The sequence below is a fragment of the Melozone crissalis genome, unplaced genomic scaffold, assembly GCF_028551555.1.
Source record: "Melozone crissalis strain CALT ecotype California unplaced genomic scaffold, PUWL_Pcris_2 ptg000023l_1, whole genome shotgun sequence".
Taxonomy (NCBI): domain Eukaryota; kingdom Metazoa; phylum Chordata; class Aves; order Passeriformes; family Passerellidae; genus Melozone; species Melozone crissalis.
This window is the reverse complement of record NW_026535801.1, coordinates 6,655,430-6,679,751: the sequence shown is the minus strand read 5'-3', so window position 1 is coordinate 6,679,751 and position 24,322 is coordinate 6,655,430. Positions and strand designations below refer to the sequence as shown.

The 24,322-nt window shown below is 42.3% G+C and overlaps 1 protein-coding gene across 1 annotated transcript in view; it reads left to right on the top strand.

Moving 5' to 3' along the window:
• The window catches only part of SPAG16 (sperm associated antigen 16), a 371,498-nt gene that overhangs the window by 228,219 nt on the left and 118,957 nt on the right, over positions 1-24,322 (top strand). The window contains exon 14 of the mRNA XM_054278128.1: positions 22,084-22,149. Within this exon, the coding sequence (XP_054134103.1) occupies positions 22,084-22,149 (66 nt within the window). The remainder of the gene's footprint in view (positions 1-22,083; positions 22,150-24,322) is intronic.

Sequence of the window (24,322 nt, the reverse complement as noted above, 5' to 3'; positions counted from 1 at the left end):
TCTTGTTGCTTCAAGAAAGCTTAAGTGGTCAATTTGATCCTGTGCAGAATAGCTGAGGGCCCTGGTTTTGCAGGAAAAGCTGTAGGCTGCCAACTTGATTTTAGGTAGAACACTCCATGGAGCACTGATGGATGGTGAAGGTTTGCAGTGGGAATTCACACTTCAAATATTGCCCAAAGGATGGAATTGTGGTGGTGCACATTTAATGTGTGGGAGCTGCCAGGCACTCAGGGGTGTGAAACAGTTCTGTGCTCTGACGCCCTGAAGGCAGCAGCACGGGGAGGTGCTGTTCACATGCTGTAGTCCAAGGCCAAAATGCAGCCCTTTCACTACAGCTGAATTCCTCTGCCACATTTAGAAGCATGATTAGCAGTGAGGATGTTTTGTGCTAAGAGGCAGTGGGTTGGTCTATTGCAATAGATGTGGAACTTAGGAGGTGGTTTTTGGCTTCTTCACAGCCCCAGGGATGTGAGTGGTAGGCACATCACCATCCCTTCACCTCTCTTCCATCTCCCCTTGCACCCTTGGGCTGCAGGGTTGGGCATTGTGGCCACATTTCTCTTCACAGAGAAAAGCAAGGCACAACTTCCCAAGGATTTTCTGGGGTTCACATTCTCTGAACCTCAGAGAAAGAAAATACAATTCTTTTGTCATTTGCTGCACCTGTGTTGTACCAAAGTGGAATGCATTGTGGAAGTTTGTTTACCTGAATGCAATTGGCGATTGGATTCTGGTGTGAGTGTTTTGATTCACTGGCCAATTGTATCCATGTGTGTGTGTCAGGACTGCCAGCCGACAACCACGAGATTCTGGGCAGCTGAGTTGGGTTGAATGCTTGTGCAGTTTCAGTTTAGATGTAGTGTAATATAAATAAAGATATTAATTAGCCTTCTGATATCATGGAGTCAGATGCATCATTCCTCCCAGACATCGGGGTTGCCCTGCAGTTTACAATAAGGCACGAGAAAAGCACATCAAAAAGTGAGAGTCTTGCCCTGTCAATGTGCTGTACTGTTGTCATCCTATTGTAGGGGTTCCATACTGTTGTGTCCTATCACAAAAGTTTCACACCTTCTTGGTGTTTCTCCTGAGCTGCTCCTCAGAGCACTGACTCTTTCTTCTTCACAAAGCAGCCAACTGACCCCAGCTCCCTCTCACCCAGCCACCCCACTCTTTTATAGCATCTTTGTCTCACCTGTGGCCTGGTAAAGTCAGGCCTGTTCCTAATCTTTGATAACTGGCCCAGCTGCAACTCCTTAGGGGTAAGATTACTTTCTACACTATCTTATATTCTCTCCCACTACACTGTGCTAACAACCTACAGATCACAGAATATGCTGACTTGGAAGGGACCTCCAAGGAGCATCTAGGTGCTTCAATTGATATTCTAAAATACAACATATTCAGTTCTCTCTTGCTGGAATCTTTTTCTCCACTCGTGTTTTTAGGTTGTTCTGTAGAATGAATTGATTTGATGCAGATGAGAGACAGAGCTGATTGCTAAAATGGTGGAGGTGGGATGAATAATAGGACAGACATCATATGAGAAGGAGCTTCAGGTGTTGAACAGTGTCAGTGTGGATTGGGAGACATTGGCAAGGGCTGCTGGGGAGAAGACCCAACAAGGAGCATTTGTGTTGTACAGTTGTATTTAAAAGTGCTCCAGAAGAACAATCTGGGTGGGATTTCACATCTGCCATAGAAATGGGAGCACGTGTCCGTTTGCTGCCTTGCACATGAGGTGGTGTCATGGCACTGGAATTGTGAGATTGTCAGAACCAGAAGTGACTCTGTGGAGGACTGTCCTTTCTGGTAACCTGGGCACCCTGAGTGTCCCTCACTCAGCAGCAGAGAATCCACTGCTAATTGCATGTGAAATTAATGTGAGGCAGTGGAAAGACATCTGTCTCCATCACTGGGCCCATCTGGAATTTCCCATCAAGGAGACAGTGTTCCAGTCAGAGGTGTGACTTGCTGTGTCATTGCAGTTGACAGCCAGGTTTTCTTGCACTGTGACATTTGCCAGGCTCTTCAGCTGACGACAAGCTTGTCCTCTGAGCGCCCTGGGATTGCTCACAGAATTTCCTCTGCCTGTTTTCTCCTCCTCTGTATACTGGCATCTCCTTTATTTTCTTGGAATAATTAGACATACCTCAAAGGCACACATTTATCAAGGCAGTCAGCATGCAATTGCTCATCCCTGCCATAAATCCCAGTGTCCCACACCATCCCATGACAAATCCAACTGTGAGAGCATTAATCCCCTCATAAATGTTATGTTTGGATGTTTTGTGTCCTGCTTTCCTGGCAGGCTGAGGTCTGGGAGCTTCTTTCCAGGAGAGCAGTCCCAAAGCCCCTCTTGATTGTGAGGTGATTTCAGTCCTGGAGCAGAAAAACCATCTTCAGCAGCAGCATCATTGTCTCTCAAGTTCACATTTCTGGCAGTGGTTCACTGTGGCACTACTGAAATTAATTGTTTCAGGACTCAGAGTGTCCTGGCACCAACACAGGAGGAATGAGGCGCTGCCAAAAAGGTACCACCAATTGATCCCCTGGGAACTGGCAGTTCCCACTCTGCTCACTGTGGTTGTCAGGACAGAAAGGATTTACCAGTAAAAACTGGGTTTACAGTTTATTTAGCTTCTCATTTTCTCTAAAAATAAATATGTGATTATGGCTTTCCTGTTTTCCCTCTTCTGTGGCTCAAGCCCAGCTTCTCTGCCTCCAAGGGGGTTTCAGGCCAGTGTTTTGCAAATGATAGTATTTTACATGCCAGTCCCTTACTCAGCTGATTGTTTCTTTCCCCTCAGAAAACATTTTATAGAGAAGCAATAATCTTTCAGAAATGAGACATCACACTCAGACTGGAAGCACTGGGACCAAGCTGGTAGGCAAGAAGCAGAATTCAGCAATTCAGTGACAAACCTTTGTCTGTGATCTTCCCATGCTGGTGACAATGGTCCAGCATCAATGGGCCAATTCTGCACTGTTAACAAACACAGGAAAGGAGGTTACTCAGTGCTGGAAGTTGATACAACTGTGCCAAGGCCTACTTTGATTTAAATCTTACCTGGCTTGTATGACATTCATAAAACAGCAACAAAGAGTTGCTTGAGCAAAAAGTTATGGAAGTGCAGGAATGGTCAGGACTGTTCCTGTCCAAATGGACAAAATTTGGACCAAATTTTGTGTGCCAAGGCTGTCCCACTCCCCAGCTCCATCCAGTGGTGCCATGCAATTGGTTTTGTTGAGATGGAAAGCTGAGTTTGAAACTCACTGCATTAGGAAATACAGGTAGAATTTATTTGACCCAGTTAAAGTGCAAATAAGTGTCAGTTGTATTTGTATGAGTGTAATTGGAGTTTATAAAAAGGTTCATAGGAAATGGGATTGGCAATGCAAGATACTGTGAGGGGGAAAAAGTTAAGCAGTTTTATTCTGGGAGAAAATGTGTAACATATTTGAATAATTTTGGTTTAGGGGCTAATTTTTTGGTGAAATTGGGTCCCTCTATAACCTTTCTTTTCCTAATCTAGAAAATTGAGTTTGCAAGAACTGCTATGAACTTGCAGAGTATTCTTTTTTTTTTTTAATCCAGAAAATGCTCTTTTTTTCTGGAGGAAAATGTACATATTGCTTTTAATTTAGACCCTGGTATTTCCAGTGGAGTATGACTTGCTGTAAAGAAGAGTTAAACAGCTGCCACACACCTGTAAAAGTGTGTGTTTATGAGGATGGGGCTGCACACCTTTTCTAGAGCTATTTTTCTATCCCAGAAACACTTATGAGTAGTCAAGAGTAAATTTTTGTATTAAATCTAAAACAATGAAGGCATTACTTGGCACCGATGATAACTGAGAAGGCAGCAAATTGTGTGTACTGGTGTAATGTTCAAAATTGGGCTGGGTTTGTGGTGACAGCCCCCATCTGCTGTCTGACTTACCACTTTTGACAGTTTGGTTATTAAACAAATTAATGGAGCAATTTACATTTCTTATTCACTCAGCATTAGCAAGTGGATTGCATTCCCTAATTAGCATGTAAGGAAATGGATAATAAAGCTTTTCCCAAAAAATATGCATTTCCAGTTCTCACACCTTACTCCAAATTTTCTCATTTTTTAACCTGCCAAAATGAAATAAATGTCTGCTGGGGGTATGAAAAAAGTAATTCTTTCTTCTTTAACTTCCTCTTAATTAACTTTTAATGTATGCTGTTACTCAGGGACCATTCCTTAATACTAAATGTGTCTGAAACAGAAAAGACAGATTTAAATGATTTAGATAAACATCTGCTGAACACCGGGGCATAAAATTACAGATTCAGAAAAGCAGTGGCTTTCTGCCAGCATTCACAGCCAAAAAAAAGCCACAAAAAATTGTTTTCCATTTCTGTAAATCTTCTTCCCTTGTGTATATGAGCTTAGAGGAATTTATCAATTCATTAGGTATAGGTAACATGGATTGCAAATGGTGCTTCTATCTATCTATCATCTATCTATCTATATCTATATATGCACATATATATATATATGTACACATATATATATATATATACATAAATATATATCTATGAAATACAAACTTCCTCAATAACACCAAATTGCTCTATAAGCATCACCAAAGTAGCAGAGATTTTGATAGAGGACATCTTATCTTTCTGGTATAAAAGTCAATGCCTTGACTTGTTCTGGAGCAGCACTCTTTGCCTTAATTTAGGACTAGGAAAGAGTTCCATAGTTTCTGCCTACCTGACTAAATGAAGTTAATCCATACTGGTGTTAAATAACTCTGTTTAGATAAATTGGTTCTGTCTTTGGCAATTTAGAACAATCTTCATAAGTAATGTGCAGTAAGAGGGTATTAAAATAATTGCCTGCTATTTATTTTCAGCAATATTCAACTTCAGAAAGGGTACAATAAAAAGAAATATTTTGTGGCAATCTCAAGATTTCCAATAGTTGAATCAATACAGTAAACACAGTATAGTTTTCCAAATAATTACAGAGGCTAATAATATGTTAGAGACCTAAACACAAAATCACTCTTAGCATGGTTAGAATATTATCTGATGAAAGTGAATTTAATCATAAGAACTGATTGATCCAATTATTTCTGTGGAAACATCTTTATTTTGCAGGCTTCTCTCATGTGCTGGGTAGCATCCCAGCAGGAATTTTCTCCATCCCCAGGGGGGAGCAGGGAGGGCTCAGTGCAGATGCCCAGGAAGGATTCCTGAGGTGGGCAGAGCTCAGGGCTCGGGGTGTGCAGTGCCTGGCAAAGGAGCTGCTCTGCTGCCAAGGGCCTGGGCAGCCCAGGGATGTCTGATGGAGCTGGCTCTGTCAACAGTTTCATCCTAGAATAGATGGAGAAACAGCACTTGGATCCCATATCTTGTATCAGGGTATGTGGAATGGGTCACTCAGCTCCTGTACCCTCCATGAGCTGTGTCCTGCTGTCTGCAGAATGGCATCATTGGGATTAGCAGGAAAAGTCAGTAGGTGGAAAACTTTCTGTGTATCAATTCATGGAGGAAACCTCTGTTCTGCAAAACCAGACTGTAGTGTGTACATAATTTTGGATATTCCCCTTTGACATTTTTGATCTATTTTTCAGTTTCTAACAATATACTTAAACCTTAACTTAGTAACATTTTAGAACAGGAAGTTGCTTTGATTCAGTAAGCCTAAACTTTATAAAAGGCGTTTTTCAGCACTGCTGATATTATTTTACCAAATTCATGTCAGCTGTGTTATTTAAACTGACCTATTCCTTGACCAGGTTTATTGTTAGAAGAGGTCTATTTCCCACTTTGTCAATTCCTGCTGCCAGCACTTCTGTTAATAACAGGATGCAAATTAGATGATGAGAGAAAGCATAAATGTGAGTACCATCAGAGCTGGCTGCTCAGCACTGTTCCCAGCTCTGATTCCTGCTGGCTGCACCCATGGTGGCCCTTCAACAATCCTGCCCTAATGAGAAGTGTCCCATAAATGAGGAATGTCCCATTCCATGCCTGGAATTTTTCCTTATTGCATGGATCCTACTGGGCCAAACCCCACATAACGCCATGATCAAAAGCAGGCAGAGTGATCTAAGTGATGACTTCAGGACAACATAAATTAGGTAGACTTTGCTCCATCCTCTGTCAGTGTTACTGTCCCATTTTTGAGGATGGAACAAGGGGAAGATGTCAGTGTAGAGTAGATAGACCATGTTATTCTTCCCTCCCAGATAACTGTGGATGGTGTAGGTTAAGAGAGAGAAAGATGATAGAAAGATAAAATCAAGGATAAGTGAAAAATAAGTAGTAGGAGAGATCGATGTGAAAGCAGAGTAAGCAGTGGTGTCAAGAGAAAAACAGGATATAAAAGAGCTTAAGGAAAGGAAACAGCTAACAGAAAATCAGGATATATTATATATTTTTGGTATCTGTTTTCTGCTCAGAAGCTTCTACCAGATAAAAAGGCTCTCTAGTAGTGATTGATTTGTAATCTCTGGTGTCATTGCCCTAATTTCCCCCAAAGCCTTCTGGAGGCTGGCTGTTGAAAAGTATGAATTGCAGCAAAGAAATGGTTCCTGGCAAAAAGAGGAATTGGTAATCAGCTCCCTTCCTGCCAGCCAGGGCTGCTCCCTCCCATCCCCTTTGCTGCCTGGTATCCTGTCTGCAGAAAGTCACTGGCTGTGGTGTCCAGGGAGGACACAGGGGTACCAGAATGGCAAATCAATCATTGCCATGGCTGCTGAGCTCACCAGGAAACACTGAGGACAGACAGCAATGCCTTGAGTTTGATAATTTGGCTATTTTTCAGGATGAACCAAAAATGGGGGGGCTTTTCAGGAGTCAGTGCTCCCCTGGGCTGGTGCTCCCTGGGGGATGATGTCCAGCTGGAGGATGTGTTGACAGCAGGAGATGCACTCAGGTTGCCCAGGGCACATCTTGGGGCAAGCTCCTGTGCCACTGCAGAACTCCCAAGGTTTTCTCTCCTTCTCATGTGCCCAAGCATATGAGGAGAAAATGGAGTGTCTGCCTTGGAGCAGGAACAACAGAGGCTGCTGGTCCCCAGGGAGGACGGAACTGGAGGTGGTTTCACAGCATTTGTGTCCTCAGGGAGCAGAATGAGGTTGTGGGAGGAGGAGAACACAGCCCCAGACTGAAATCCCAAAGGAGAACAGCTTTGGGACAACCTTCAGCAAAAGAGGGAACACATTGCCCGGTGAGAGCTCCTCCCTCCTCTTCTGGGGCCATGGAACCAGGCTAGGGCCTTCAGCAAGAGCTGAGGAAGAGGAGGCAAAGGCATTGGGTAGGAGGGCTGGTTTTGTACCCCATTGTGATGCTCCAAGGTGGTGTTCAGCAGGTGTCCATGGAACCTGGCCATGAGGTAGAGTGGGAGGCTGGGGATGAACCCATCCCACTGCTACTTACCTTGGCAAAGGTCCTCTCAGCCCTCCTGCTGGGGATATAGAAGGAATAAATAAAAACACAAAAGAGGAATTGCTAAAACTGTCCCTTGATAACCAAATGGTTGATCATAAATTGGAGTGTCTATGCAAATGAAGTAAATAATTAAAAACTCCAAGAACAGCACTGACTAGGTGGTTGATGGCTGGCAATTATAAACGCTGAATTTTTAATATGCATACATCTAAGGAGCCAGTAAAAATTAGCTCCTAGACTAATGGACTTGCCTTTCTTCCAAGGCAGAATTTTAATGAGAGCATTATTTATAGCAGAGACCAAGAAGGAGCATTTTCTTGCTCAGTCTCACTTCTTCTTTGCTGGCACTTTATTCATTAACCTCTGAACTTCTCTAGAGAAGAATAATGCCCTACACAGGAGAGGGCAAAGATCACTCTGACCCCCTGAAATTAGTCACGGGTCAGGTATTGTAAAGAGAGCTACATCTTCTAACAAATAATATTCATAAAACCCTGTTGGTGATATGTCCTCATTTCCTGCTGGTTTCTGGGTCATTTATCTGCAGTTCAGTTCACTGGAGAGAAAATGAACAGAATGTGGTGTCTTGTAGTGGAAAGCTTCTTGTGCCGTCTTGTCTTCTTCATGAGATTTTAGAATTTTGTTTCAAAATTTGCAGAACTGGAATGCAAGTTAAAATGCATGTGCATTTTAAAGGGCTTTATGTGATTTCCTTTTGAGCTTTTTTGTTGTTGTTGAAATATTTTTATGTTAAATTTTTTCTAATTTAAGAAAAAATGTTTGTCTGTCTTTGAGTAATCAGTAAAGCTCTGGCTTAAATTGAAAAGTACAAAACCAATAAAACTAATGAAAGAGCTTTACTTCTCAGATCAAGAGATGTCTGTGTATGCTGACCCTAGTGATGAGGGAGACAGGAAAGGAGGATGAACAAAAATGAAAATAGCATGTTGGGGGGTAGTAATCAAACCCAAATGAAAGCATTTTATCAAAGAAGGCACTTCTCATTTAAAAAAGATATATAATTTTTTGCCTTTGCCTTCTAAAAAGATAAAGCTTAGCTTGCACTTCATTCTTTGCTAATCAAAATCATGTGTTGAAAATGTTCACCTGCAAAGTTCTTTTAACAATGTTCTTGAACTTTGGTGTTCAGATGGCTGAGCCCAGAGAAGATCTCTGCATAAGAAGTACCTCTGAATTTGGAGGATGCTTGAACATTGCTGTGGAGCAGAGTTGTTGATGTGCATGTTTTATGCAGATTATTTTTTTCTGAATTAATTTTTAAAACCCTTTGGGTTTTGACAGTAATATCTGCTTTGAGATGTGTCTGTGTATCTTAGGGAGTTGTCAGATCCATGTCTGACTCAGGAATCTTGTTGAGACAGGAGGGAGTTTGGGAATGTTGGTAACTTTCCATCACCTTCAGCAGAAGGGACATCTGACTCATATAATGGGACCATAGAAGATGTCAAAATGCATTTTGTGTATTTGTGATATGAATAACAAGTTTAAACTGGAGAGCATGAAATAATAGTGGGGACAGCAGAGTCACTGTTCAATGCAGGCTTTGTATGTAACTGAAACAGCCCTTTCCATGGTGGGAAGTTGCAGCTGGGACAGAAATGAAGGTGTCTTTTCCAGTGTTATTTGAGTAGCCTGAAGGTGACCAGGAAAATGAGAACTCCCAGCCATGAATTCTCCCATCAGTTCCTGTGTGTTTAAAGCACCTCAGGGCTGGTGACTCTTAGGGAAACATCCCCTGTGCAAAACCAGCCCAGGCAGCATTGCAGTGCTGAGGTAAGGTCTGGATGAACTGAACTTGGGAAGCGCTCCTCTAGTTTTCCCTTCCCTTCCCTTCCCTTCCCTTCCCTTCCCTTCCCTTCCCTTCCCTTCCCGGAACCTTCCCTTCCCTTCCCTTCCCGGAACCTTCCCTTCCCGGAACCTTCCCTTCCCGGAACCTTCCCTTCCCTTCCCTTCCCTTCCCGGAACCTTCCCTTCCCGGAACCTTCCCTGGTGGAATAGCTCCAAGTGTTTGTTTCCCATGTCTGAGCATGGAACTTCTCCACTAAGCCTACTTGCATTTGATTTCCAGTCTTTCTTCCCTGCCTCTTGGATTTGCAGGTATGTTGCTTTGTTGTGAGGGTCCCCAAGATGAGGTGAGAGATGAGAATTGACTCTTAAGTTCTCAGAAGGCTGATTTATTATTTTATGTTATTATTAAAAGAAAATTATATCCTAAAACTATACTAAAAAAAGAGAAAAAAGGCATCAGAAGGTTAGACAAGAATGATAATAAAAACCTGTGACAGACTCAGAGTCCCCCACAGCTGGCTGTGATTGGTCATTAATTAAAAACAATTCACATGCTGGGTAAACAGTTCTCCAAATCACATTCCAGAAGAGCAAAACAGGAAGAAGGGGAAGCTTCCCAGGAGAAGAAATCCTGGCAAAGAGATTTTTCAAAAAATATCATAGTGACACAGGTATTTCCTGAAAGTGTACTTGTTTCACTCAATACACACAGTTCCACTGCAATTCCAGCTCTGAAAATCCTGGCCATTTTCTCTAATGAAGGATAAGTAAGAGAGTGTCAACATCTTTCATCACAGCTACTGGAGAACTTTAGAAGACTAAACTTTGCAGGCTCTCCCTCACATGATTCAGTTCAAACTCCTGTGCTTTCCTCAGGTTCAGGCATTCACCAGAAGCACCCACAGCTCCCAAAGCTGTTATCAGTCCCTGTGGGAGCCCTGTGTCCCTGCACAGTTCCCCGGGAACATATGGGGAATGCAGGGAATTGGTACCTGCCTGTGCTGAGCCCCATCTCCAGCCTTGGCTCTTCACTGCCTGCAGTTCACACGGGCCAGGGGCTCCTCCTGCCCAAGGGTTTGTCCCCCAGCCCAAATCTGTGCTCTAGCCTGGCCCAGCTTCAGTGTGAACTTGCTGTGTGGGCAATTACATGGCCAGATTTTATTGGACTTGCCCTGTTCTCCAAGGCTGTCTGCAGAGAAGACCTTTCAAAAAGAAGTTGGGAGATCCTGACAGATCTCTACCCAGATGAACCCAAATGTGCTTCCTGCAGGGAGCCCTTTCATCCACCAGCCAGTCCAGATGCCAGTGAAAGCCACTCTGCTCCCATTTGAACTGGGGGCTTTTCAAGTTGTCTCTTGTGTTTCTTTTCTCCTCTGATTGTTACATTTTTTATTCATTCTGTCTTGAAAGACTCCTGGCCTTTTGTAACTGCATGTCCTTTTATTCCTTCCATGAGGTCTTGTTTTCCTTAGAAATACCAAATGTATTATAGAAAGTAAAAGTAGAAAGCTCTTGTTTTGCCCTCAGCCAGCTGAGGGCTTGGCAGCTACAGGCTCCAAAGTGGTGGGAATGTGAGAAAAGAAAACTTAATGGCAAAGAAAAACAAAGAAGTGACTTTATATATTGTGAAATGTTGCCAACAGGAACATTTCATATTTCCCTCACTGTCAGTGTAAGCATCAACAACAAATCAATAGTGATCAGCAATCAGTGCTTCCCTTCCTTCTTTTTAATCTGTGAAGCTCATGGTGGCATCAGGAGAGCAGCAGTGCCAGGAAAAGGGAAGGATTTCTACCAGGATTGTATTGCAGCTGCCCCACCCTCTTTCCCAAAACAAATTCCTGGAGGTTTGAGGCTTTAATTTTACTTCTAGAATCAGAACACAGACATTTGTTTTCTCCCCAGCTGCTCCTCCCATCACAATGCTGAAGGCTGCACTGTTCTCTTGGTTGCTTCACACTTGCATTTCCAGGGGCTTTGCCATAGTGCTGTGGTTTCTCAGCATGGAAAGGTTACCATTCCCAGGCCAGAGGAAATAGGAAGAGAAAAAGTCCCAATATCAGCTTCTGAATGACAAAACTCTGTGTTAGAAACCCACCTATTTAATCACTGCAAGGAACAAGGGCAGATATTCATGAAAAGAAGCTCCCAGAGGGGTTGGGGTAGGAAATACATTAATTAAAGCACTCCACAAAATAGTGGGTGAAAAAATGCATAACATTTCCACTCCATTTTATGCTAGACTGAGCACTTTTTTGACCTTCAAACAGTGGATGGAAATGTGGTGTTGAAAGCATTCATACACATGGAGAGTGCACCTCGATCTGTGCTCTGCAGGTCTTTGTAGGGGGAGAAAAGCAGGAGAAATATGATGCTGTTACCCTATTTTGCAGCTGTAGTTGTTTAGAGCTCAGGCAGACTAACATTAACAAATGATGATAATTAGGCTTGATTTGCATATTAAAATTGTCTTAATTAAACACTGATTCAGTAAACGTTTAAAGGCCGTAATCGATCTTTTGCAGGCGCTCTTGGTTATTTATATGATCTAATAAAGGCTGGAGGCTTTGTTAATGAGCCCTCCATTTCCTAACTTGTATGTGTCAATGAGATTATTTCACTGACAATTACAGAGCCGGCTGCTGCTAATAACTCACCAAGCCCAAGGCTGCAATTCTTTTGTCTGAGGCTCCTTTAGTGGGACCCTGCTGTTTACATCTCCTTGCTGCTCAGACAAGGGCCCATGGCACAGCTCTTCCTTTCCTGGGGAAAAATCCCAGCGCAGAGATTTCACAAGGAGATTTTGTGACTGTAAAATCAAGCTGGTGGTGTCCTGTGAGCTCTTTGAATAATGGATCTAATATTTATACAGCACTGAGCTCAGTCATAATACATTTGGTCCCAGATCTAATCCTGGCAACTCTGACAGGCTGAACTTTGTGAGAACCTTTTTTTAATTTAAGAGGTAATGCAATCATGCTGTAATTTTACTAGAGGCCTCTGAAAAGCCTGCCAGGAGTTTTGTTTCTCTTCACTGTCGCTGCAGTCTTTTGCCAGGATGTGAATATCTTGGGAAAATGGTGCTAAAACAGGTGAAGAGGTGTTGCTCTCAGTTGCTAAATGTTGTTATCACCCCAACAAAAATATTCTAGGAAAATCTCATGCTGCTTTGGAATGATTTTTTTGAGCATTTTTTTTATTATTTGACAGCTTCTTGCACAGGAAGCATTATGTATTTATGTACATATGTATAACTTTAATGACATCTCTTTTGTTGTGTGGTATTTGCAGTCAAGATTTTCTAGTTAACCCCTTTACTCCTGCTTCTTTCAAGGTGACATAAATAGCTGCATGCTCTGATCCCAAAAGTTCATTCACCAGTTCTGGTGCCAGTATTGATGGATTAAAAACTATATTTATTCCTATGTCTTTTCAGTCATTAAGTTTATTGGGGAACATTAATAAACTTAACAAAGCTAAGCCACTAGAATATATTTTTAATTCTTAAAATAATTATGCTGTGGAGTAATCAATAAACTCTTTAAAGCAGGTAGGAATTTCAAAATTGGTGTTTTGCCTAATTCCATTTGTATCAGATTTTTATTTGCAGTAGCAGTGCTATGACAAAAAATAAAGCTTAAATATCCAGCAGGCTTAGAAAAACAGAGCTACTCCCATCACTACCCAGACCTTCTTGTAATACTTTCTTTTTTCTCTAGAAAGTTTGACTGTTGAAAATGTTGGTGTGAATTTGATTTCAAACACTTACAGAATTCAGAATTTGAAATTGGAGAAGGTTAGGAATATTTTTGATGGGCTTTTACAAGCATTTTTTTCCTTTCACTCAGAATCTGTGGATGGTGTAAGCAGGATCTGGTGTAGACAATCTGTGGACAGTGTGTTTGTAAGAGCAGATTGCAATATTTTCTGCTCTTCTACTAGTGGTTTTTTTCATTTTAATTTTGTTATCTAAAGACTTTTTTTTAATTAAACAGTCGCTTTTTTCGCATTTTGATTTTTTCTTGCAGGGACTTCTTTTTCAATTAATAACTCCTTCAGTGTTTGTAGCTAAATAATCTGGATTATTCTCTGATCCTGGTCACTCAGGTCAGCAATGCTGTTATTCCCAAAGCAGCAGCAGTAGTTGGGAAAGCAGATCATGGTGAGCAAGAGGTGTGCTTTCCCCTTCCATTCAGATCCTGGTTCCTTTGCCAAGCCCTCTTTGGGAAGTCACTTCCCTTCCTCTTGGTTAATGGAGAGACAGAGATCAAAGAGGACCTTGCCTTTGCAAAGCTGTTCAGCGGTGCTGGTTAGTGGAGGAGAACTGCAGCCATATTCTGTGAGGTTTGCCCTTTTTTGTTCTTCTTTTTTGGTATTTTTTGCTGTGCATCTGCCATTTGAAACCTGACTGAGATGCATTCAATGCATGGTGACTGCCAGAATAAAATTCACACTGTGAATGCAGCAAGCTTACAAATTTCTTTATTCCAATAGAAGTAAACCCTCTCCCAGTGGCTGTCAGACAAGTAAGAACTTTGATCTTACTGGCTTACTCTTGATTTATGCTGACTCTTTGAAGGGAAGAAATTCTTTAGCTTTTTCTTTTTCCTTTCTTTTTTTTTAAATGTTTGGGCCACCTCCCTTATCTTACTTAATAAACATGGTTGTGTATCTACCTGCTTTTATCTCTGTACTGACTTTTGCAGTTAAAGCTACTTAGTTTTTCCTTTCTCCTGCTACAAAAAAAAATCATTTTTCTGATAGGAATTCACAGAAGGCAACAATTTGGCATTTTGGCCAAAATTTAGCTTCAGTTTTTAAAAGCGCTAAAGCCCTTCAGACTCATATGCAACTTCTCATAGTCATGTAAGGAGAAAATTATTTCCCACATGTAGTGCTCTCACTTTTTCTTACATATAATTAAATTATATATTCATTGTTTTATTCTGCCTTCATATAATTTAATTTTCAAGGCCAACAGAGATGATTTTGTATTTTTTCTATGCTTGCACTACACTTGTAACTTTTCCAGTTCTATTCCACCAGAAGCTTCTGCTCATTTATAATTCATCTTTTTGATCTTTTTTACATTAAAGTAATACAGCTCATGGTGTTTAATTTCAGGCAGCCCTAGCAGGTTCCTGTCATTCAGGCATTGCTCTCCTGGAAATGGCTGCTCTGTTTTGCAAAGCACTGGAATGCCAAGTTAATTGAAAGTTCTGCAAAGTTTCTGGGTTAATCTGCAGCTCACATTACCACAGCAGGATTTCCCTGGCCATCCCTGGCCCTGCACTGCTGATCCTTCCCTCCCTGGAACCTTGAAACTCCCAAGTCACACTGGGCAGGGGGAATGCATTTCTGGAATTTGGCTTTCCTGCTGCTGGCAGGGTGATTTCTGTTCAGCTGCCTTATGGATCCTTAGGAAGATGCAGCAGCTTCTGCTAATGAACCCAGCCCCAGCCAGGGCAGTAATACACAGCTCTGCTCTCACTGAAAGAACTCCAATATCTTGGAGGGATTCCTTTATGCTGTTTATTTTCTGCAGAGGAATCATGGGTCCAGCAAAGGCATTTCTGTGTGCCCCCCCTGCCTGTCCTGTCGGGGCCCTGCAGGTGGGACCGTGCTCCTGTGTGATCCCTTCAACTGGAGGTGACATTTCTCTCTCTTCACAGAAGCAGGGACAAGAAAGGATCAGCTTCCCATCAAACCTTTGTTCCTCCTTATGCAGCTGGAAGTTTGATATCTCTTACAGGAGTTGAGTGTGTAGAGAATCCCACATGGTCATGTCTGTTTAAATATTGCCTGTGGTTACAGTTTTCTGCAGACTGCAGTACAAAACTCCAAGTGTCAGTAGAAGACAAAAAGATAATTCACTTTCATCTTGAGAACAAAGCTGAACAGAGGAGCTTTTTTCAACTTTTTTAATTCATGAAACATTTATCTTTGAGTCAGGTTGTATTATGCTGGCAAGAATATAATCTGTCAGCATTTCTACTATAAACTTCTGTTTTTAAGATTTTTTAGGAGAGCCTTAGAGGTTCACTTTGAACAGATTTAGCATACAAGGTCTTGGCCTAGAAACATACTTCTCATCCCAATTATGAAAGATTAATATGTCTGCATCATCAGTGTAAAAGGTATATTAATACTACATTCAGGTGAAAGTTCAGACCTACACAAATGAGGTAATTCAGGGGTATTCCAGAGCAAGGTTAATTAAGTTTTCTGATTTATTCAATAGCAGGTGTTACTGTCTGTGAAGTGAAAGGAAGGCTGCTCTGTGATGAAGAGCATGATGTTGGGCTTAGCTGGCAGGCAGAGCTCTCTTTCTAATTTCTATTACCCACCAGATTTAGAAAAATGCTGCTTCTCCAGTTTTTAATGTTTCACTGTAGGAAAGTTGTTATAGAAGTTCATACATTTTAAAGAGATTCAGAATTGTTTTCCATTTCTTTAGGAAGATGAAGTGAATAACATTTTTTTTTTTTAAAAAAGCCTCCATCAGCTGATGTACTTCATTTTTGGTTCACAAAACATTTTTGGTTTTGATTCTCTGTGAATCCTCATGTAACAGAGCACATAAAGAGTGGCAAGTTAATTTTACTCCCAAAGAAGGGATTACAAAACATCAGAGTAATGCCCTGGCCTTACCCCTGCTCTAACATCCAGAAACCTTCTTGTGTGATTCTTTTTCGCCCAGGGTCTATTCCAAGTGATGAGAACAGAAGCAAACTTTGCACTGAAGGTTCTGTGCTCCTGTTCATGGAGTGAACTCTGTGATGACAGATGGCAGAACTGTTCTCCAGGTTTGCTCGGTGCTCATTGCTCAGGGACTGCACTAATGTGCCTGTGAGGCCTCTGGTCTAACTGGGAGATGGATGGGGTTCTGCCTGCTGGGAGTGGGACAGGATGGGACAGATGGACAGCGGTCTGGCTGCCAGCAGGACTGGCCCAGAGGGGACACACACAGAGCCTGGGGTGTGCAGGGGGCTGCTGGAATGAGTTATTAACACAGAATAGCCTGAGCTGGAAGGGACTCTCAAGGATCATCAATCCAATGCCTGGTCCTGTGCAGACGCTCCAAAAATCCCACCCTGTGCATCTCTGACAGTGTTGTCCAGACTCTCCTTGAGCTCTGGCAGCCTCAGGGCTGTGCCCATTCCCTGGGGAGCCTCAGCAGCACCCTCTGGGGAAAGGACCTTCCCCAAATATCCAACCCTAATCTCCCGTGACACAACTTCAGGCCATTCCATTGCATCCTGTACTGTTCCCCACAGAGCAGAGATCAGTGTCTGCCCCTCCTCTTCCCCTCAGAAGGAAGTTTCAGGCCCCAGTGAGTCTCCCCTCAGTCTCCTCCAGTTGAACAGACCAAGTGCCCTCAGCTATTCCTCATTCAGCTTCCCCTCAAGGCCCTTCATCATCTTTGTTGCCCTTTGGATGCTTTCTGATGGCTTCATATCTTTCTTACATTGAGGAATCCAAAACTGCCTCCCCCCAGCCCAGAGCAGACAGGACAGTCCCCTCCCTGGCCTGGCTGGCACTGCTGGGGTGATCCCCAAGCACAGGGATCCCCCTCCTGGCTCCAGGCACTGCTGACTCAGATCCAGCTGGCCAGGATCCCCAGGTCCCTTTCTGTGGTGCCTCTTTCCAGCATCTCATGTCCCAGTATGTCCATACACTCAGGGTTGCCTCATCCCAGGTGCACTTTCCCTTGTTGAACCCCATATGGTTGGGATGGGCTGGGAAAGAAAGGAGCTGTCTTGCAGAGCTCGAAAGGACTTGGGCTCTTTCTTCCAGTTTTTGTGCTTACCCATTATTCCCATGAAAATGAGTTTTCTCTCTCCTAAAAATGACCTTTTGCTCTTGTGAAGAGATCCAAGTCCCTTCTGATGTCTCCCGCTTTGTGGCAAGGAGGGATGGTGGAGCCACAGTTCTGCTGGATCTGCCCCATGCCCTGTGGAGCTCCCCAGTGCTGGCTGAGGCAGCCAGACCATGTTGTGAGTAAGGCATGGGAATGAGGAGGATGCACAGTTTTAATTTTGCATTTTGCTATGAAAATGGAAACTCCTGTCCAGATCCAACAAGGAAGGAGGAGAGTTACAACTTCCAAATGAGTCGTTAGCCAGAAATCACAGTACACTGAACATTCCCTGCTTTTGGAAAAGTTCAGGTCCAGCCAAGGGAGCTTCCAAAGCATTACAATATTTGATTTACTGGAAAAATTCTACCTATGTAAGCTCAGAACTTTCATTTTCCCCCAAACACAATTAAACCTTTCATGAAGAACTTATGGGAGGTTTTGTTTGTTTTTAATAAAGAGAATGAGGTGAACATTTCCACAGCTGAGTGCTTCATGGTTTGAACACTTTTCTCGGTTTAGTCCTTCTGAATGAACATTATTTCTTTGAGTTAATTTCTAAATGAACCAAGAAATTGCAAATAAATCTCCTATCTGAACACTGTTTAGATAAATCTCATACTCAAATGTTGTTATCTAAAAGTTCACATCAAACTCATAAAGATAATTACCTATTGTGACTACGATATTACACCCAGCTTGATCTAATGCATGTGTTATCTTGATTCTGGACCTGCAAAGTGAGTTTGTTCATGTCAGATGTTCATGTACAGCAAAGCATTCAAAATCCAGAAAGAAAACCAAAAGAGCAGGCTTTGAGAAACATTAATAGCTTTCAAATGACACCCTACTGGTTTTGGCTGTTTTCTCCAGAGGTGCATGCATTATGGCTTGTTAAGTTTGGGAGTTTTAGTTTGTTTCTGTTGAAATGGTAATTAAGACAAGTACAGGAAGATTCAGCTGCTGTGTTACATAGTTAAAGGTGGAACTTAATTATTGCAATGCAAAGAAGCAAATTAATTATGATTGTCTCTAGCCTGTCTTGTCTTACCCTGGTATTCCTATATCTATGTGGATACACAATAGGGAGGATTTACAGCAGAATTTTACTATTGATTCCCAAATCTTGGGCTTTTATCCTTTGAAAGTAGGAACAAAAAAATAATTTTAATTTTGAAACCTTGTTTAACTACTTTTGCAGCAGGATTACTTCTCACAGATCCCTGGCTCCAAAGATCAGGCTGCTTTTCCACAATACTAGATTTCATTCTAACAAAGGAATGTTTTCTCTCTCAGGAGTCTTTTAGGTAGCTCCAGTCCAAGGCAGGCAATTAATGCCTGTGTTCAGTGGAAGCTGAAGGGTTGATAGGCTCCACAGCATAATGCCAGAGTGTTTCCAACCACTGATTCTAATGTTAATTTCTGGATTTCAGACTGGAAAATTATATGTGTGTGTGCATGTGGGAATAATAAGTAAAAACCTCCAAAATCTCAACAATGGAGAGCACTTCATATTTTTTTTCTTTGAATGATGCTGTTGTTAATGTATTTCCTGCAGAGGAAGACTGGATGGTTATTAATGTAATTGACAATAGCTCAAGGAGGGAATGGAACTCACACTTCCTCCATTAATATTTCAGTCAAGACTCAGTTGACAATAATAATGTGTTTTCCATGGTTTATACTGCTGGCATGTCCAATGCAATGAGACTGGCTAGACCCCATGGGTTAAAGGTGGGGAAAATGGGAGTTTTTCCAGTTTCAGAGTTCTGCTCTGCTGTTTTGTTGCTGTTCCTGCTCTCAGTTTGTGATTGTTCCTTCTGTAGGGGGTGATGATCCGTGAGACCTTCAGGCTACAGCAAAGGACCGTAATTTTCCCCTAACTAAGAACTGTCCTAATGTCAATCTCCTTCTTTTTCCCTGCTCTTTTCCTTGTGAAGTCCCAAATGTTTGTTCTTGCTCAACTTGAGCCTTAAAGAAACTCATTGAAATGGCAGATGCACCCAGGTTGCAACTGAACCCTGTTCAGTTCCACACTGCATGAAGCACTGGTGGTGCTATAGTGGTTTATTTTATAATTAAAGCCTGAAAAGTAGAATGCATGTGCAAAAGGGATTTCATTAACCTGCTGCTGAGCTCTTGCTGCTGAAAGCTCAGTGCTAACTTGAATTCTGGTCCACAGAATATCTATTACTATTTGGTATTACAGCCAAGTAGTAGCTTTCCAGATTTGTTTTTATGTTTGCAAAACTCAGATTTCCCAGTGTTGGTAAAGAAAACCTGAGCTGTGCACTGAATAAAAATAAAGTGGCACTTTGGAAATTAAGTTTTGATAGTATTGAGAAACACTTTGCAGAACCATTGCCTTTGTCTCACTTTTATTATCATTATTATTACTTTTATTAAAATCCTTTTCAGAGGGCTTGTACTGAATTGACTTAAGGAGGGAAAGCTGAAAGTTCACATCCATTTTGTGCAGCATCCGTGTGGTTTTCTTTTTTCCAACTGGTTTGTGACAGCATGCTTTTTCTGTGTTTGTGGAAAGGTTGCTGTGTGTGTATTGGTATTTGAGAGTGTCTGAGGGTAAATACTACACCCTGCTGAGCAATAGCAGTTATTTTACAAGGGCTACTTTTTACATGCAAAACATGCACCAACACTTGGTTTGTTACCATGGGCTGGGTGCAATCGATAGTGCCGCTGGGCCACAAGGTACATCTCATGTCCTTGACATTTTTTCTCACTAGACTGCTGATGTTTGGTTATCTTTGTCTCCTATCCTTTTAACTTTATCAAATTAAGTTGCCTGTCAGTCTTAGGGAATTTTGTGTAATCGCATTTCTATTCCAGCAGTGAATTTGTAATTATTAAAATTTTCCTTGTATCAGCATTTATTGGTTCATGTTTTATTACTTAGAAATCACAGAATCATAGAATCTGCTGGGCTGGAAGGGATCCGCTGGGATCATCAATCCATCTCCTGGTCCTGCACAGACACCTCAACAATCCCACCCTGTCTGGCAACCGTGGGGCTGTGTCCATTCCCTGGGGGGCCTGTTCAGTGCCCCACATCCTCTGGGGGAAGAATCTCTTCCTGATATCCAGCCTATATCTAATATTTAACTTATAAATATGCAGGGGTTTTGGAGTGGGTTTTTTAGCACTCTTTCCCCTTGTAACTCTGTTGAAAACCATGGAGGACTCAAGAACTGTGCTCTGGTAACCTTTTTATGCTCAAGGTGGATGGTGTGCTCTTTAAATGCAGAGCTTTTAATAGTTCAGAGCCTTTTTCTCTTGTTGCCTTGCTATCCTTTTATGGGGATACCAATTTCCTAGTATGATCACAATAGCCATGTGGCCTTGGACAGAAACTATTTGAACACAGAGAGGTAAATGAAAAATACAATGAGATACAAAATGGCACTTGCCAAAGTAGCATGCTCCCTCCTTTGGGTGACATTTTTTTAAACAAAAGGAGTTCTGTGCAGCATTAAATGCTGGGCTTTATGAGAGATTTGTATTCTAATGCCATATGAGCAAGACTGGAAAGAGCCTCCTTGGTCTCCAAGTCCAGGCAAAAGATCACATACAGGAAAAGGTCATTTATTTCCAGGCTTTTCAAGCAGCTTCTTATAGTAATGAGATTTTTTTTATCCCCTCTACTTGGAGTGGAGTAAGTTTTTGTATCTCTCTGTTCAAGAACTGTCTTCTAATTTTCCACTGGAATTTTTCTGCAGATAATGAATCCCCATATGTTCCTGCATCAACAGTGCTCTTCAGCCTCAATAGCTCCTTCCCCTCTTTGCTCTTAACCCCTGAGATATTTACAACAACAGTGTAATCCCCTTCAACTGCTGCTTGGTTGGGCTGAGTTCTCCTAAGTGGTTCAGAGATATAATATGAACCACAGAGCATTATTGGGGAGTGTCCCTCCAGAATTACTTTGTGGTCAAAGCTCATTAACTGCTTTCTGAAAGGGCTTGTCGCAAAGTGAGAATATGCTGCTAGACATGCTGATGATAAAATGTAGGAGGTTTTATCATTGAAAAAGAGAATTCAAATTTCTTATGTCAGAGTAGGATTGATTTTTATTTTTTTTTAATCAGGGAAATAAAATGGGATTAAGCTGATGATATAAACTCCAAAAGCATGACAGACATATGATTAACCTATGTTACCCCTGCTCCTGTGAGATTTATTCAAGACCAGGATGAGTAGTGGAGTTTCAGATCTTGTGTTTGGGTTTTTTGAAGAAAAATGCAACAAACTGTCTTTCAATTGCAGGTTAATAAAATGCTTTTCTTAGAGGGAAAATCTGTTCTTCAGCATATGATTGCATTGCTCCAACCTGGGCTTCACTTTTAACAGGAAGTATTTTTTAACCCATGAAGCCAGTGGTTTCTATGAAAACAGAGAAGGACATCTCAATACCTCTGTCTTGCCATCGTGAAGATTTCAGGGTTTTTAGCAGGAGATATTGTGGTTGGATGGCTCCTGTACTGGGAGAACAAGCCAGATATCAGTGATGACATCTGACATATGTTACTGCACTATGTAGGTCACCTATGGCCTAATGTGGGAGATGGCAAAAGATAATTAATTTTGATTTCATGCCTGTGATTCCTTAAGGAAGCCTTAGTTGGTGTGTGTGGAATATCAAGAGGCATGTAGTGACTCAGGGCTTGAGTGTTTTAGAAGGAGCAATTCCACCTTCTAACTGCAGCCCTGCAGCCAGGGCATGGCTTTACCTGGGGATATTTGAATGCACCTTTGCTGCTGGCTGCCATGGGAAGTGAGGAGATACATCCTTAGTAATGGTGCAAAACGTGTTCCTGTTCCAACAACCAGGAGCTGGCTTTGTATCACACAGTGTGTCTTCATTTTCACACAGCCATAAAATCAAGGTCCTTCTGTTTACACCAAGGCTGTAGAATAACTTACATTGCAGTAACTGATTTAAATGTTTGTTTCTTTCCTAGGGTCTCCGTGTTTACACATTCCAGGGTCACGTGCATCCCTGTAATCACGCTACATTCAACAGGAAGGTAAGTTCTGCATGCAAATTTCCTTTTTTCTTCCCTTTAACCATCATGTTCCTTGCTCTGGCCCACACTGTCCTGCTTCTTGGTGACACAGAGACCTCTGTGGCTGGATTCAGAGTCAGTGGTGGCTCAGAGTGGCCCCACCTGCCAGCCAGAGCAGAGCCCTAGTGCCTGTTAGAATAGAGCTGCCCCCTCCTTGCTGCTCCCTCCTTCTTCCTAGGATCAGTGCATGATGTCTAAGCCATTCCCCTCTCTTGGGATCATTGATTACTTTATTTAAATTTTTTTTTTTGGGCCTTTTCCCCTTGCTGGTTAATTTATAGTTGTTGTCTGAAAGGAACCTTTTTGACTGGGATTGGTGGCAGACTGCTGTCTGAATGACTGATAACTTTGGAACGGGAGGAGTTTCTCCTGAATGGCTCTAAGAGGCCATATGAAATATTCTGAACTGACCCAAACATTTGTGATGTATGATTCCTGCAGCTCTCCTGGCCACACTGCTCTTTAAAGCTGATGTGGAAGTGCTGAGGCATGTGCTGGTATCTGCTGCCATGAGCAGCCTTTTCTCTCAGAGACTATCTTTCCTGAAAAATAACTTTGTGGTGTTCCTGCTTCCTGTGCTCCCACTGGCACCTTCATTACAGGCAGGGCAAGGTACTAATTTTTCCTGCTGGAGATCCTGAATATTCTCCTCTTGCTCAGTATCAGCTGCTGCTTTGCCAACTGCTCTGCCAGCCCTGTGTGTTTGTAGGGCAAACCCCAGGGGCTGGCACAGCAGAAGGTGTGGGATAAACTAATGTCAGGGAGGGGAATAGGAATTCCCAAGGCATCTTAATTCTTTCTTGGCTGTGTGCATCTATCTGTATTTGACAGGCACAACCTGCCTCTCAGTGCCCTGAGACACTGAGAGGTGGGGAACAGAGAGTGTTTAACAGGATGTCTCAGTTTGAAAAGACAGATGTCTGCTAAGGAAGGCAGGAGCCTCCCCTGAATTAGAGAATGTAAACCCCTTCCCTCCAAATTATTATGATTTTGAAATTAAGAGGCTCTCAGGCAAAGATAAGGGAGTAGGAATAACAGTTCTTTATTAGGGAAGAAAATAAAAATAAAATAAACAATGCAATAACACAAAACAGCACTGCCAGAGTCAGAGCAGGAGCTGGCCCCCTGTGTGTCAGGGAGGTGGCACAGTCCCATGCCATGGTGGCTCAGCCCTCCTGCAGTGCCAGCTGTGGTTCTGCTGGAGCAGGGATCCTGCACAAGGGGGGAGTTTTCCTCTGAAGCTCCAGGGGTGCTGGAGATGGGCCTGGGCTCCCTCCGGGAATGCAGGGGAGGAGAAAGCTGCTCCTCTGGGAATGCAGGGGAGGAGAAAGCTGCTCCTCTGGGAATGCAGTGAGCAAAGGCTGCTCTGATATCCCAAATGTCAGCTTGTATCCAGGCAGGAATGCTTGGCTCCTCCCCTGGGCAGAGCATCTCCCCATGGGATGACGGAATTTTATCAGCCATGCAGGGACACTCACTGGCCATGAACAGAAGAGATCGCCTGGAGGGAGGGTTGGCTGAGAGATAAAGAAAGAGATAAAGAAAACTGCCCAATTAAGAGAACTGCTCCACCTCTAACAGATGGCAAATAGAATAGACACATCCTACAAGACAGGAGCAAGCATCTTGGGGGAAATCCTGTAGAGATCCCACAGCACTGTCCTTAATGTGGGTGTTAATTCACAAAGGGCCTCATGAGACCTACAATGATTAACAGGAAGCTGAAAGACCACGTGTTGATAACCTTTCAGATAAGCATGGAGTTATGGTAAGTAATATTACAGTTGGCATTACCTCTAGACTGAAATCAATGGTTGACATTCTCAGTGATTGAATTAGTAAAAATGGAAATACTTGGTGCAGCGCTGGTCAGAGTGAGGAATATAACTCCAGAAGCTGTGATTGCAATTGTAAACGTTAATTCTGCTACTGAAAAATTAAGTAGTGGCCCTGAGTTGAACAAGTAACAGTTGCCTCACAGCTGGCTAGCAAAGCAAGTGCTATATTGCAGCCAAATGCAGCATTTGACAACTATTTTCTTACCCTCTAGGGCTTGCTTGTCAAAAAATTCAAATACCCCACCCTAAGCAAACTGATTAAGGTGTTTTGAGTGTTATTTTTTTTAAAATGCATA